The 13719-nt window shown below is 42.8% G+C and overlaps 1 protein-coding gene across 1 annotated transcript in view; it reads left to right on the plus strand.

Annotated features, from left to right (window-relative positions):
* Window positions 1-3185: 3185 nt before the first annotated feature.
* LOC132402229 (protein Smaug homolog 1-like) overlaps window positions 3186-13719 on the plus strand; it is a 121186-nt gene continuing 110652 nt past the window's right edge. Inside the window, exon 1 of the mRNA XM_059984995.1 lies at window positions 3186-3561. Within this exon, the coding sequence (XP_059840978.1) occupies window positions 3366-3561 (196 nt within the window). The 5' untranslated portion in view covers window positions 3186-3365. The remainder of the gene's footprint in view (window positions 3562-13719) is intronic.

Here is a 13719-nt window from a genome sequence, read left to right on the forward strand (position 1 = left end):
CCTATTTGATTTGCTCCAGCTCTGCATTGAAATGCCCTGCCAATCATGTGAATTAAGGATAAATGTATACTCATGTTTAGTTAAATAGCCCATCTTTTCCCACCGTCTACTGTAAGGAGTTTGTACATTCTCCCCATGACCACGTGGGTTGTCTCTGGGTACTTTAGTTTCTTCCCACAGTCCAAAGACGTACCAGTTGATTGGTTGAATGGTCATTGTATATTGTCCTGTGATCAGTCTAGGGTTAAATCGGGGTATTGCTTGATGGCATAGCTTGAAGGCTGGAAGGGCCGATTCTGCACTGACTCAATAAATAAATTTCATCTAGCGAGTCCTGATTCATTTGTTGCAAGAGTGGCATGATAGTGAAGTAGTTCACATCACATTTTGCAGTGTCGGCAATTGGGATTCAATTCCTGCTACTATCCATAAGGAGTTTGTACGTTTCCACATGACCACGTGTTTTCTCCAGGTGCTCGGGTTTCCTCCTACATTCCAGAGATGTATGAGTTAGGGTTAGTAAGTTGTGAGGTTGCTTTGTTGGTGAAACATTCTGTGTTGGTTGTTGACGCAAACAAGGCATTTTATGACAAATAAAGCTGATCTTTAATCTTTACTGTTTAAAGTTCAAAGTAAATTTTATTAACAAACTACATTTGTCACCATATATAACCCAGAGATTCATTTTCTTGTGGGCATACTCAGCAAATCTATGGAATAGTAACTGTAACAGGATCAATGAAAGATCTACCAGAGTACAGAAGGCAGCAAACTGTACAAATATAAGTAAATAGCAATAAATAACGAGAGAATGAGATAACAAGGGAAATAGTCCTTAAAAAGAGATCATTGATTGTGGGAACACTTCATTGATGAGGCAAGTGAGTGTAGTTATCCCCTTTTATTCAAGAACCTGATGGTTGAGGGGTAGTAACTGTTCGTGAACCTGGTGGTGTGGGACCTGAGGCTCATTGTGATGAGTGAAGTTATCCACACTGGTTCAGGAGCCTGATGGTTGAGGGGTAGTAACTATTGGTGAACCTGGTGGTGTGAGTCCTGAGGCTCCTGTACCTTCTACCTGATGGCAGCACTGAGAAGAGAGCACGGCCTGGGTGGTGGGGATTCTATAATAATATTTAATGTCTCTACCTGTGTCAAATTATTCAGTATCTTTAGACCTTGCAGCCACATGTGTTTTTGCCCTCAATTGATCATTATTTAAAAACTTTTCAAGCAGGATTTATAAAACTAAAGAAGGAACTTCTGCAAATTTGCACTTTTTACCTGATGGTTGCCCAGATTATTATCTTTGCTGGCCTGAGAACTTCCTCACTCTGATTAGGCAACCTGCCCCAAAGTAGGAATTGGCATCAACATTCCTAAACTGTGGTTTGGTTCTAAACTTATGGTGCAACTACCTATGTAGCACACACAATATGGTGGAGGAACTCAGCAGGGCCAGGCAGCATTTATGGAAAAGGAAAAACAGTCCACGTTTTGGGCTGAGACCCTTCATCAGGATTGCAGTGGTCTTGTAATACTGTTTAAGTAGCAACTACAGGGCATATGTATAGTGCTTTATCAATAATTAGACAAGCAATCCCTGTACCGAAATGTCCAAGTATATGTCTCTGAAACTAAGCAGTTTGTTTGCAGAAGGAGCAGTATTTTTCTGCGTCTCTGCCTTCATCGACTTCTCTTTTGTACAGAAACATTTCATACACTTGGCCTCATGGCTCGCAATGTCGCCGACTAGTTAATCTGAAGAACAGACTTGCAGAATAGGAAGGTTTTAAATAGACACTATTTATTATTGAAGCCAGTAGGGTGCTCACAAAGAAATTCAATTGTGAGTAAAGCATTTTGAAGAAGAGTATGCCATGATGGCCCACAAAACAGGAACGTTGTCTGTGTTTGTTTTTTAAAGGTGGCTTTGAATTTTCTTCCATGCATACTGAAGTGCTTATTTTGGAGTGATGTAGCTGTCCAACCAAATTTGCCAGAGGGAATTATGCTAAAATGACTCTGGGCATTTCCTTTGTCAGGTGACTAAATTCGGGAGCTTCTGTTGGAAACAGCTCTACGATTGCCTGCACTCCAGCTTCCTATGTCCTCCCTCGTGGTACTGTCCTTTCATACCAGAGATCTACCTGGGCACAATACTAAATTATGTTAGTGAGCTCATTATAGTCATGTGTTCCTTGATCCTTGCAGTTTCTCCTCTTCTCCACCGCCCCCCCCCCCCCCACCCTGAGCCCTTTAGACCATTGAGAATGAGTCAAACTTTGCAAATCTTGGGTCCTGTAGTTCAGTTGGTAATGGAACAACTGCGGATTTATTGCGATGCATTTTGAAGTTCAAGTGAAATTATTAATAACATTATAACTTTGAACTAAAAGTAGGGTGTTTTTTTTCTCTGTATGGTCAGGTCCCTGATCGAATGTTCTGTTTCCTTTTGTGGTAGCACTATTGAAATGAATTTCCACTTTGTGCAGAGTTCTTTTTGTATCCAGTGTGTGCCAGCACTGAGTGCTCTGCATGCTAATGCAATCCAGATGTGGGTGGCTTTAGCACTGATGTCATACATTGATGGAACTTCAGTTCTTGGCTTAATAACTGCTCCAGATGGGCCTGGGCTGCTGGATTCTGGGGTGGCGGTGTGGCTGCTGTGGGTTGCATTCTTTCTTGGGAAACATTCTGACTATCGAACTGTTAGATCTGTAAACTGGGTAATGCTGGGAGTGGGTGGGGCAGGGGAGGCAGACTGAAAGCTGTACTGAGTGATAGAGGACTGATTCACATCGTCTCACTCTGATCCACAAGTCTGAGAAAAGTGAGAGCATTTTCCAGGTGGTTAGTAATTTAATGGTTTGTTCAGAACGGTATTCACAGATGCCTGGAATAAAAACAGTGGCTGAGTAGATGGGGAGGGGCGAAGAAGAAATATGGAAAATTGGCTGCAAAAGTATACTTGTGTATTTGATATTTCTTTTTTTTTGTCTTTTTAGTGACAACATGAAGCCCTAACTGCAAGAAACAAGAGAAAAAAATAAGCAAGTACCGAGTTTACGACGGTCTCCTGCTAGAAATTGCCTGAAGTTGTTTCTCTGTCCTGTTTCCAGTGTTGAGTAGTTCTCCCAGACTACTGTATCTGGGGGGAGGGGGTGGGTGGGTGGGGACGTGAATCGAAGCAAGGGAGGGGAATTATTTGGATCCCTTCATTCAAAAAAAATGTTTTGACAGAAAATACACCTACTGCTTCAAAGGCTACAATATCGCTCCGCAGACTGGAAACATGTGATGTTCTCCTCTCGGCGTTGGGGTGCCCGAAGAAAAGAGACAGACAATCGTGCGGGCTTGCGATCATGATGTTTCGGGATCAAGTTGGTGTGTTAGCTGGGTGGTTCAAGGGGTGGAATGAATGCGAACAGACGGTGGCCTTGCTATCTCTGCTGAAGAGGGTCAGTCGAACCCAGGCTCGATTTCTTCAGATTTGTTTGGAGCACTCGCTGGCCGATTGCACTGAAATCCACATACTGGAGGGAGAGGCCAATGATGCTGGTGAGTAGCTTCTGTTGACCTGTCCTTGATGTAATTAAAAGTCTGATATTTGTGTATTAGTATGTGAGAACTGTTTTCAGAGTACTATTATCAAAGTACGTATACCATATGGGTGTTGGGGTGGAGACGAGTCCTTACCAAAGGAATTGTATGGCGCTCCTGTCCTCTGCAAGCCTGTAGGTCAGTCTTGGGCAAGGTGTAGCACCTGCTTAGCCCCCACCCAATTAGGGTCACGTGCAGCCATGGGAGCAGGTGGTGGATGGTCGTATGAGCAGCTGATGTACATCATAAGTCCTGGTTATACGACCATTAATACCAGGCAGGCAATCTCGGAAGAGTATTGATAATGGCTCGGGTCACCTGTCTTGTAAAGAGACCGCCCAGAAAAAGGCAATGGTAAACCACTTGTGTAGAAAACTTTGTCAAGAACATGGAAAGACCATGATTGCCCACGTCATACGATACAACACATGATGATGTGCTGATGATGATGATGATATCATATACAACCTTAAGATTCATATTCTTGCAGGCAGCCATAAAACAGAAACACAGTAAAATCTATCGTAAACTTCACACAACAAAGACACAAACCTCCTATGTGTGGAAGTTATTAAAAAAGAACAAACCATGCGAACAATAAAATTAGTAAACAGTAATACACAGAAACGCGATCAGTGAAGTCCCCAAAACGGAGTCCATAGCCATAGAACCAGTTCAGCGCTGAGGCGAGTGCAGTTGGTTGAGACACCTGTACCTTGCACCCAATGATAGAGATGGATCAGATGCAGGCAATGGGACGGGCTTGGGTAGGGGATCCTGGCTGACATGGAGTAGTGAGCTCAGCAATGGTTTGTCCTCTACCCTCAGCCTCAACGCCTTAATCTTTTAATCTCACTCAGCACTTAAGTTGGCTAAATGTCAGTTCATCTCTTGCTCTTGAGCCTGGGCCCCACCATTTTAATCCAGCATGGTTTCAATCTAGCTTGAAGTCTGCTTCAGCAATGACTGATACCATTTTGCTTTGTCTATTTTGCTACAGATTGTTAGTGCCGTAACATACGATATTGGTGATCGTGGTTTTTCCATGACCATGATTGTTCTTGGCAACTTTTTCCAGAAGAAGTAGTTTCCCATTGTTGCCTTCTGTGCAGTGTCTTGACAAGACAGGTAATCCCTACCATCATGAATACTCTCCAGTCATGTGTCATTAGTCACATAATCAGAGCTTGTGATACACACACAACCATCCACCACCTGCTCCCATGGCTTCACATGACCCTGATCGGTGGGGGGGTGGGGTGGGGAGGGTGATGGTTAAGCAGGTGCTACACCTTGCCCACGAGTGACCTGCAGGATAGCATAGGGAAGGGCATCTTACACCTCCTTTGATAGAGACATATCTCCACCCCACCAGCCCTTGTATAGGGCAGTAATAAACTTAAAGTGGTAAAGTAGTGATGTTGATGCAATGTGAGCAAGTCTAGTGAATTTTGAAAATTCTGTCTGGCCAAATTGCAATTCTTGTAGGAGCTGGATGGGCTTGGCCCTTTGCTCTGCACTTGGATTTATTCACTCTCTGATCTTGGTGTCAGCTTGATGAAATAACGGTGTTCACCCATAAACCCAGACATCGCTTTTGCTTTTAGCCTACAGTTTCCACTGTTGTTTTTGACATATCTTTCTTTATTAGGTTATTCCATAGGTGCAGTTTTATTGAAGCTCTGCCCACCTCCCCCGAGGGTAGTTGAAATCTGTCAAATGGCATCCATGTTAATGATGTCAGATGGCATCGTGTGGTTGACCCACACAGCATCGGGTTCTCTGTTTACGCTTTGCTGTTTGCAGACATGTTTCTAAACTGATGTCTGGGTTACAGGGGACAAGGAGTTGTGTAATGAAAACAAGCCAGGAAATTATAGGCTGGTGAGTCTGTGGGACCATTATTAGCTGTTCTGAGGGTCTGGATATATAAGTATTTGGATAGACGTGGGCCGATTAATGATAGTCAATATGGCTTTGTGCATGGTAGATCATGTCTAACCAATCTTGTAGATTTTTTTGAGGAAGTTACTAGGAAAGTGGATGACAGCAAAGCAGTGGATGTTGTCTACATGGACTTGAGCAAGGCATTTGGCAAGGTCCCTCATGGGAGGTTGGTCAAGAAGGTTCAGATTCTCAGCATTTAAGATGAGGTAGTAATCTAGATCAGACGTCGTCTTTGTGGGAGAAGCCAGAAAGTGATAGTACGTGGTTGCCACTCTGACCGGAGACCTGTGACTAGTGGAGTGCCGCAGGGATCAGTGCTGGGTCCTTTATTATGTGTCATCTGTATCAGTGATCTGGATGATAATGTGGTTAACTGGATCAGCAAATTTGCGGATGACACCAGCAATGGGGTGTAACAGATTGCTGACTTGCATCGGGCTCTGGAAAAAAAAGGCTAGTGGAATTTAATGCAGACAAGTGCGAGGAGTTGCACTTCAGTAGGACCAACCTGGGTAGGTCATGTACAGTGAACTGTAGGGCATTGGGGAGTGTGGTAGAACAAAGGGATCTGGGAATACGTTTCCATAATTTGTTGAAAGTGGCAGCATACTTAGAGTTGTAAAGAAAGCTTTTATCATATTAGCCTTTATAAATCAAACTACTGAGTACATGAGGTGTGATATTATGCTGAAGTTGTATATGACATTGGTTAGGCCTAATCTGGGGTATTGTGTGCAGTTTTGGTCACATATCTGCAGGAAAGATGTAAATAAGATTGAAAGAGTACAGAAAAAAATTATAAGGATGTTGCTGGTTCTGGAGGATCTGAGTTGTAAGGAAAGATTGAATAAATTAGGATTTTATTCCTTGGACTATAGAGGAGATTTGATAGAGGTCTTAAAATTGAGAGGAATAGACAGGGTAGATGCAAGCTGGCTTTTTCCACTGAGGTTGGATGGGACTACGACCAGAGGTTATGAGGTAAAGGTAAAAGGTGAAAAGTATAAGTGAAACATGAGGGGGAATCTTCCCTCGGGGCGGTGAGAGTTTGGAACGAGCTGTCAGCCAAAGTGTTGTATATGAGCTTGATTTTAGCTTTTAAGAGAAGTTTGGATAGGTACACGGATGGTAGGGGTATGGAGGGCTGTGTTCCCAGTGCAGGTCAATGGGAGTAGGCAGCTTACATGGTTCAGCATGGACTAGATAGACTGAACTTTTCTTTGACTATGTCAAATGGCTTTGTGTCGTTGACCCACTCAGCACTGGGTACTCGGGTCATGCTTTGCTGTTTCCAGGCATGGATCTAGGGTGATGCCCAGGTTAGAGGAGGACAAGGAATTGTATGTACAGTGAATACATTTATTTTTCAAACTGGGGTTTAAAGTTCAACATTGTGTATTAATAATCAAATAAATACAGTGATTGATCGTCAGATCACTGAAGCATTATTCTCTGCAATAAGGCCATTATTCATACTATTGAAAGCTTTTAAAGCTACACATTTCAATAGGAAAAAAATGCCAGAGAAGCCTGGAAAGATTGATCAAGACAGGCAGTGATACAGCCGTTGCACTGGGCTACTGGATCCCCCGTCTGACTGCTGTGAATTCATCCACAATGCGACCCCTGTAGGATGGTGACCTTTTGTTGGGAGGTCACCGCCTTGTGGTGTTTGCTCCGTTTGTGTCAAATGCTGCCAGCCCCACTGAAGTGCCAACCCTTCAGTCTATTTTGGATTTCCGGCATCTGTTTTTATTTGCTTGTGCAATTTCTACAGTGCTCTTTTATAAGGTCAGGTGGTCCTAATGCAATCTCTGGTCTGAAAAGTGAAATTTAAGTTGTTTTGCTATTGCACCTTCAGGATATAATGGGCAATTTGTAATCACTGCTAATTTGGGATGTGTTCTCTGGAAATGGAGTGCTGCTAGAATTAAAATTAAAAAAGGATCGTCGTAGCAAGTATGTCATTGGTGGTCCTCTTGGCACACATCACTGCCCTCTACCAAGATCCCTTCAGCAATGAATTGCCCCATGGCTTATTTTAAGGTGGCTTCCTGAGAGGTGGTTGTTGGTTTGTTTTCAGTAGGTACATTTGTCACACAATAAACATCCTGAAATTCCTTTTCTTCACAAACATTCGCAAAAACGGAGGAGTTCCCTAAAGAATGAATGACAGTTAAATGTTAGAACCCCAAAGTCCCCCTCCCATACATAAGCAGCAGCAAAACAACAAACCCCCTCTCCCACCTGCAAAAAGGCATCGGCACCTCCCACCGAGCACTCAAGTGTGCAGCAAAACATCGGTAAAGACACAGACTTGCAGTACCCCAAAGACTACTTCAGGTCAAGTAATGCAGCCACTCCTCACTGAGCGACAGAACTCAGAGCTATCCCTCTACTGGCATGTTGAGTGTGGGAGATCTCCTAGAATAGACAGTGTTGACATACTGCTTGAATACTGTAGTCTGTTTGGAGGGGGAAATGAAAACAGGCGATCCTGATGTGGCCTCCTCTACATTGGTGAAACCTGATGTAAGTTGTGGGAACTGCTTTGTCGAGCAGCTCCACTTCATTCAACTTGCCAAACATTTTAATTCCAGTTCCCATTCCCATTCTGACATGTTGGTTCATGGCTCCCTCTCAGCAGGACTGTGAAGTGACACCTTGTATTTTATCTGGATAGCCTCCAACCTGATGGCATGAGTATCAGCCACCTTCCAGTTAAAAATTAATCCCACCCCCCTCTATTCCCACTCTAACCTTTCACTTCTTCTCACTTTACCTGAGTCCCTTCCTTCTTCCCTTTCTCCTGTGGTCCAATTTCCTCTTACCAGTTTCCTTCCTTTCCAGCCTTTCCCACCCTCACCTTCACCTTCTTCTTAGCCTCCTTCCCCTGCCCTCAGCTTTTTATTCTGGTGTCTTTCCGCTTCCTTCTCAGTCCTGAAGAAGGGTTTTGGCCTGAAATGTTGACTGTATTCGTTTCCATAGATTCTCCCTGACCTGCTGAGTTGCTCCAATATTTTGAGTGTGTTTCTCTGGTGTTCCAGCATCTGTAGACTTTCTTGTGATTATATTTTTAACAGCTCTTCCCAGCCCAAAGGTTTCACTCTGGTGTGGGTTTATCATGGAGGACTCCTTCCTTTTTTCTATGTATACTGTATTTATTAATGTGTTAGAGGGGAAAGGGAGCTCCTCTGCATTTAGTGGGAGGCAGTGGGAAAGTCTGTCAAGTTCAGAAATCTGTCAGCATTTCTATCATAGAAATACAGTCCCATGTCCTGCATTCTGCTCTCACTAACATCCCATCATTCATTTATACTCTAGTTCTCCTGACATCCTCCATACCTTCCCAGGATTCTACCACTCACTGACTGTAGAGAACAGTTTGTAGTGGCCAATGAAGTTACTAACCTGCACATCTCTGGAGTGTGAGAAGATGACAGTTTGCTAGTTCCACACAGTGCAGAACTGACAAGTTGGTTTGAGAGCTCAACATCCTAGTGTTTATTTGAAATTTGACTGCCTTACTTGGGTAACGGTATTGCAACTGAGTGTTAGTTGACACACTTGTAGACCTTTATTTGGCTTGCTTTTTTGAAAGTAAAATTTAAGTTTTTTTTGTTGAAAGGACTAAAATAACATAGAGCAGGGATTTCCAACTCTTATTTTAATGCCATGGACTCGTACTATTAACCACAGGGTCTGTGAAACTCAGGTTGGGAACCCCTGCTGTAGAGGTTGGTAATCTGGAAAAGCTCATCAAGAGGTAAGGTATTAATGGAGTTACTGTCATAGAGCATAAAACAGTACAGGAACAGGCTAAAAATCAAAAACACTCGAGCGCTAATGCTTCATACATATACCACGTCCATATCCCTCCATGTGCCTATCCAAAAGTCTCTGAAAAGCCTCTAATGTATTTGCCTCTACCACCGTATCAGGCAGCACATTCCAGCCATCCACCACTCTGAGTAAAGAACTTACCCCTCACAACCCCTTTGAACTTATCCCCTCTCGCCTTCAATACATGCCCTCTGGTATTAGTTCAACCCTGGGAAACAGATGCTCTCTGTCCTCTCTTTTTATGCTTCTATCAGATCTTCCCTCAGTCTTCCCAAGAAAGCAATCTAGATTTATCCAGCCCCTCGTGATAGCACATGCCATCTGAACCAAGCAGCGTCCTGGTAAACTACTTTTACACCCTCACTAACCTGATGGTGGAAATATCATGGTCCTGAAAAATTAAATTTTCTTCTCAACCTTGGGTTTGCAGACCTTTCGATTAACGATAGGAGTTCATGGCATAAAAAAAAATTGGGAACCCCTGCGAAGTGGAAACATTCTCTTTTCAGTCATTGCTATGTTACTATTTCTCAGGTTGGAAAAGTTTAGAGTCCTGCACCTGGAGTTAAAGGACATAATAATCGGCCAGAAATCTAGCCCTTTACCACCTGGTGATTTAAAACTAGGGGACTGAAATAACTGCAGATGTCAGAGAAGAACCTGATCAATTCTTCTAAAGAAAGCTTCTTGCCTCTTCCTCTAAGATAGGGGATCCCAGCCTTTTTATGCTATGGACGTACCATTATCTGAGGGATCTGTGGACCCCAGTTTGGGAACCCTTGCTCAGTCAAGAGCCATCTTGAGAAAAGTTGTAACTAGTTTCTTTGATCTGGTTTCACAGTATAACTCTGATTTAGGGCACTGGCAACTTTGATTCCAGACTGGAAGATTTTCCAGACTAATGGATATACTTTGGATTTCTATACTTGAAATATTTTCAATTGACTTTTTTTTTGTTGATATTGTACATTGCTTCCTGGTGAGCCTAGTAAGTTTTAAATTAGTGTGGGCCCCAGTAAGTTTAAAGTAAACTTCATTTATTATGCCCACAAGAAAACCTATAGAATAATAACCATAACAGAATCATTTTGGGCATTCAACCAGAATGCAGAAGACAACAAACAGCAAATACAAAAAAAAGAAATAATAAATAAGCAATAGATATTAAGAACATGAGATGAAGAGCCTTAAAACTGAGTTTATTGGCTCTGGGAACATTTCAGTGATGGGGAAAGTGAAGTTATCCCTTTTGATTCAGGAGCCTGATGGCTGAAGGGTAATAAGTGTTCCTGAATCTAGTGGAATGAGTCTTGAGGCTCTTGTACCTTCTTCCTAATGGCAGCAGCAAGAAGCGAGCATGTCCTGGGTGGTGAGGAACCCTGATGATGGATGTAGATGTACTCGGTGGTGGGGAAGGCTTTACCTGTGATGTACTGGGCCTTATCCACTACATTTTGTAGGATATTTCTTTCAAGGGCATTGGTATTTCCATACCAGACTAAGATGCAACTAGTCAGTATACTCTCCACTACACTACAGAAGTTTGTCAAAAGTTTTATATCTCATGCCAAATCTCCATAAACTCCTAAGGAAGTAGATATACTGCTGTGCTTTCTTTACAATTACACTTGCTTTCTGGGCCCAGGATAGATCCTCTGAAATAATACCGAGGTATTTAAAGTTTAGTAATTTAGTACTGGGGAGTGTGAGAATCAGTGTTTTCCAAATAGTCAGGTGGCAAATTATTCAAGTTTTTTTGAAATGGGTATCTAGTTTAGATTCAATGGAATTAATGCAGATGTTGGGGAAAAAGAAACTAGAATTTAAAGCTAAACAAGTTTGTGCAAACTTATTTCAAGCTTTCAATGCCTGTGAGATAGTTGTAATTGAAAATATTTTCAAGTGTTGTACTCCAGTTCCTTGTAAAATGGTGAACAGTTCTGCATATTGTGTTTTGCTTCTTTTTGATTATTCATTATAATAATCAATGGTTTGTCCTTGATGTGTGTAGCTCCTGACACTTATCTTCATACAAAACCTTCTGGGTGTCATTCATAAGCCGAATTCCTTTTCTCAGTTTCTTCGCTTCCACCACATCTGTTCTCAGGATGTAGCTTTCTATTCCAGGATATCAGAGGTGTCCTCCTCCTCTAAAGAACAGGGTTTCCCTCCTTGTTGTTGCTGCTCTCGCCCATATCTTCTTCATTTCCCATATATCTGTGCTTACCCCATCTTCCTGTTATGATAATAGTGATGGAGTCCCTCTTGATTTTGCATACCAGCCCATCAGCCTCCAGATCAGAAACATTATCTTCCTCAAGTTCCGTCATCTCCAAAAGGATCCTACCACAAAATGTATCTTTACCTCTCTGCCTCCCTCCCCACCCACTTTCAGCAGGGATCACTCCCTTCCAGCACTTATCCCTGCAATTAGGCTGTGTACACCTGCCCATACACTGCCTCCCTCACCTCCATTCAGTCCCCCAAACAGTCCTCCTAGGTGAGGCAGCACTTCACCTGCAAATGAACTGGGGTCATTGATTGTGTCCGGTGCTCCCGACGGCCTCCTCTGTATTGGTGAGTCATAAATTGAGGGAAAGCTTCGTTGAACATTTCTGCACCATCCACCACAGCCAGGACTTCCCAGTGGTCAAACATTTTAATTCCCATTCTCACTCCGTTTCTGACATGTCGCTCCAGGGCTGCCTCTTTTGCCAAGATGAGATCACCCTCAGGATGGAGGAGGGACACTGTGTATTCTGTATGGGTATCCTTCAACCTAATGGCATGAACATCAAATTCTCCTTCCAATAAAAAAACTCCCCCCATTCCCTCCCCCCCCCCCTCGTCTATTGCCCACTCTGACCTTTTTCTTCTCATCTACCTATTGCTTCCTCCTGTGGTTCCCCTTTCCCCTATGGACTACTCTTCTCTCCTATCAGACTCCTTCCTCTTCAGCTCTTGACCTTTTCCCACCCACCTGGCTTCACCTATCATTTTCCAGCCTTCCTCCTTCCTGTCCCCTCACCTTTCTTATCTGATATCTTCTCCCTTCCTTTCCCTTCTCAGGCCAAAACTTTGACTGTTTATTCCTCTCTACAGGTGCTGTCTGACACTAGCACTTTGTTTGTGTTACATAAGCCTAATAATTTGATTTTTGTCTCATCTCCCTTTCCTTTATTTTGTAGTTAACATGCACATTTATATTGATGATAAACTAGATCGACGTGCTTTAATGTGGTAAACAGATAATTAAAATTGGAAAGTAGCAGTTAAGTTGATACAGGCATTTCCCAGATATGATGGGGTTCAGTTCCTTAAGTTGAAAGAGGATCCTGGAAACAATTAAGATGGAAGGGCAAGCAGGGTGGAAAATTGGTTTATTACTGAAGTACAGTGAAGGAAATGTTGATTTGTGCACCATTCACGCAGATCAATTTGTTTCAGTGATGCATTGAGGTAATGCATCTTAAGACAATAAGATTACATAATAAGGTCACGGGGTCTTATGGGAAATTGGACCTGAGAAGGAAATGGATCAGCCATGATGAAATGGTGGAGGAAACTTGATGCCCAAATGGTCTAATTCTGCTCCTATATTGGTCTTGCAGGAGGTGGATTGATGTTGAGAGTCCATCTTATCATTCTTGGGAACCGTTCAAGAATCTTATGACAGTATGGTAGAGCTGTACTCACTGTCAAGCTTTTAAATGTTCCACTCGATGAAGGGTGGGGGGAAGAAACAATGTCCTGGGGTGGGTGGGGTTTTTAATGCTGACAGCTCTGCTGAGGCAGCAAGAAGTGAAGACATGATGGGGAGGCTGCTTTTCATGATGTGCTGAGATATTACTACAGGAAGCTGTAGAGGAGATTTGCCAGGATGCTGCCTGGATTAGAGAATATGTGTTTTGAGGGTAGGTTAAATGAGCTAGGGCTTTCCTCTCTGAGAGGTGACTTAATAGAGGTGTACAAGATAAGAGGCATAAATAGGGTGGGTCACTAGAGACTTTTTTGCATGGTGGAAGTGGCTAATACAAGAGGTCATAACTTTAAGGTGATTGGAGGAAAATATAACGGGGTTGTCAGGTAAGTTTTTTTACACAGACTGGTGGATGCATAGAATTCCCTGCCAGAGGTGGTAGTAGAGGTGGATACATTAGGGACATTTAGGAGAATCTTAGATAGTCACATGAATAATAGGAAAATGGAGGGTTATGTAGGAAGGAAAGGTTAGATTAATCTTAGAGTAGATTAAAAGGTCAACACAATGTCATGGGCCAAAGGGCCTGCACTGTGCTGTAATATTCACAGTTCTGCGTGTCTTCT

This window comes from Hypanus sabinus, chromosome 11, assembly GCF_030144855.1.
Source record: "Hypanus sabinus isolate sHypSab1 chromosome 11, sHypSab1.hap1, whole genome shotgun sequence".
In the NCBI taxonomy this organism is placed as follows: Eukaryota; Metazoa; Chordata; class Chondrichthyes; order Myliobatiformes; family Dasyatidae; genus Hypanus; species Hypanus sabinus.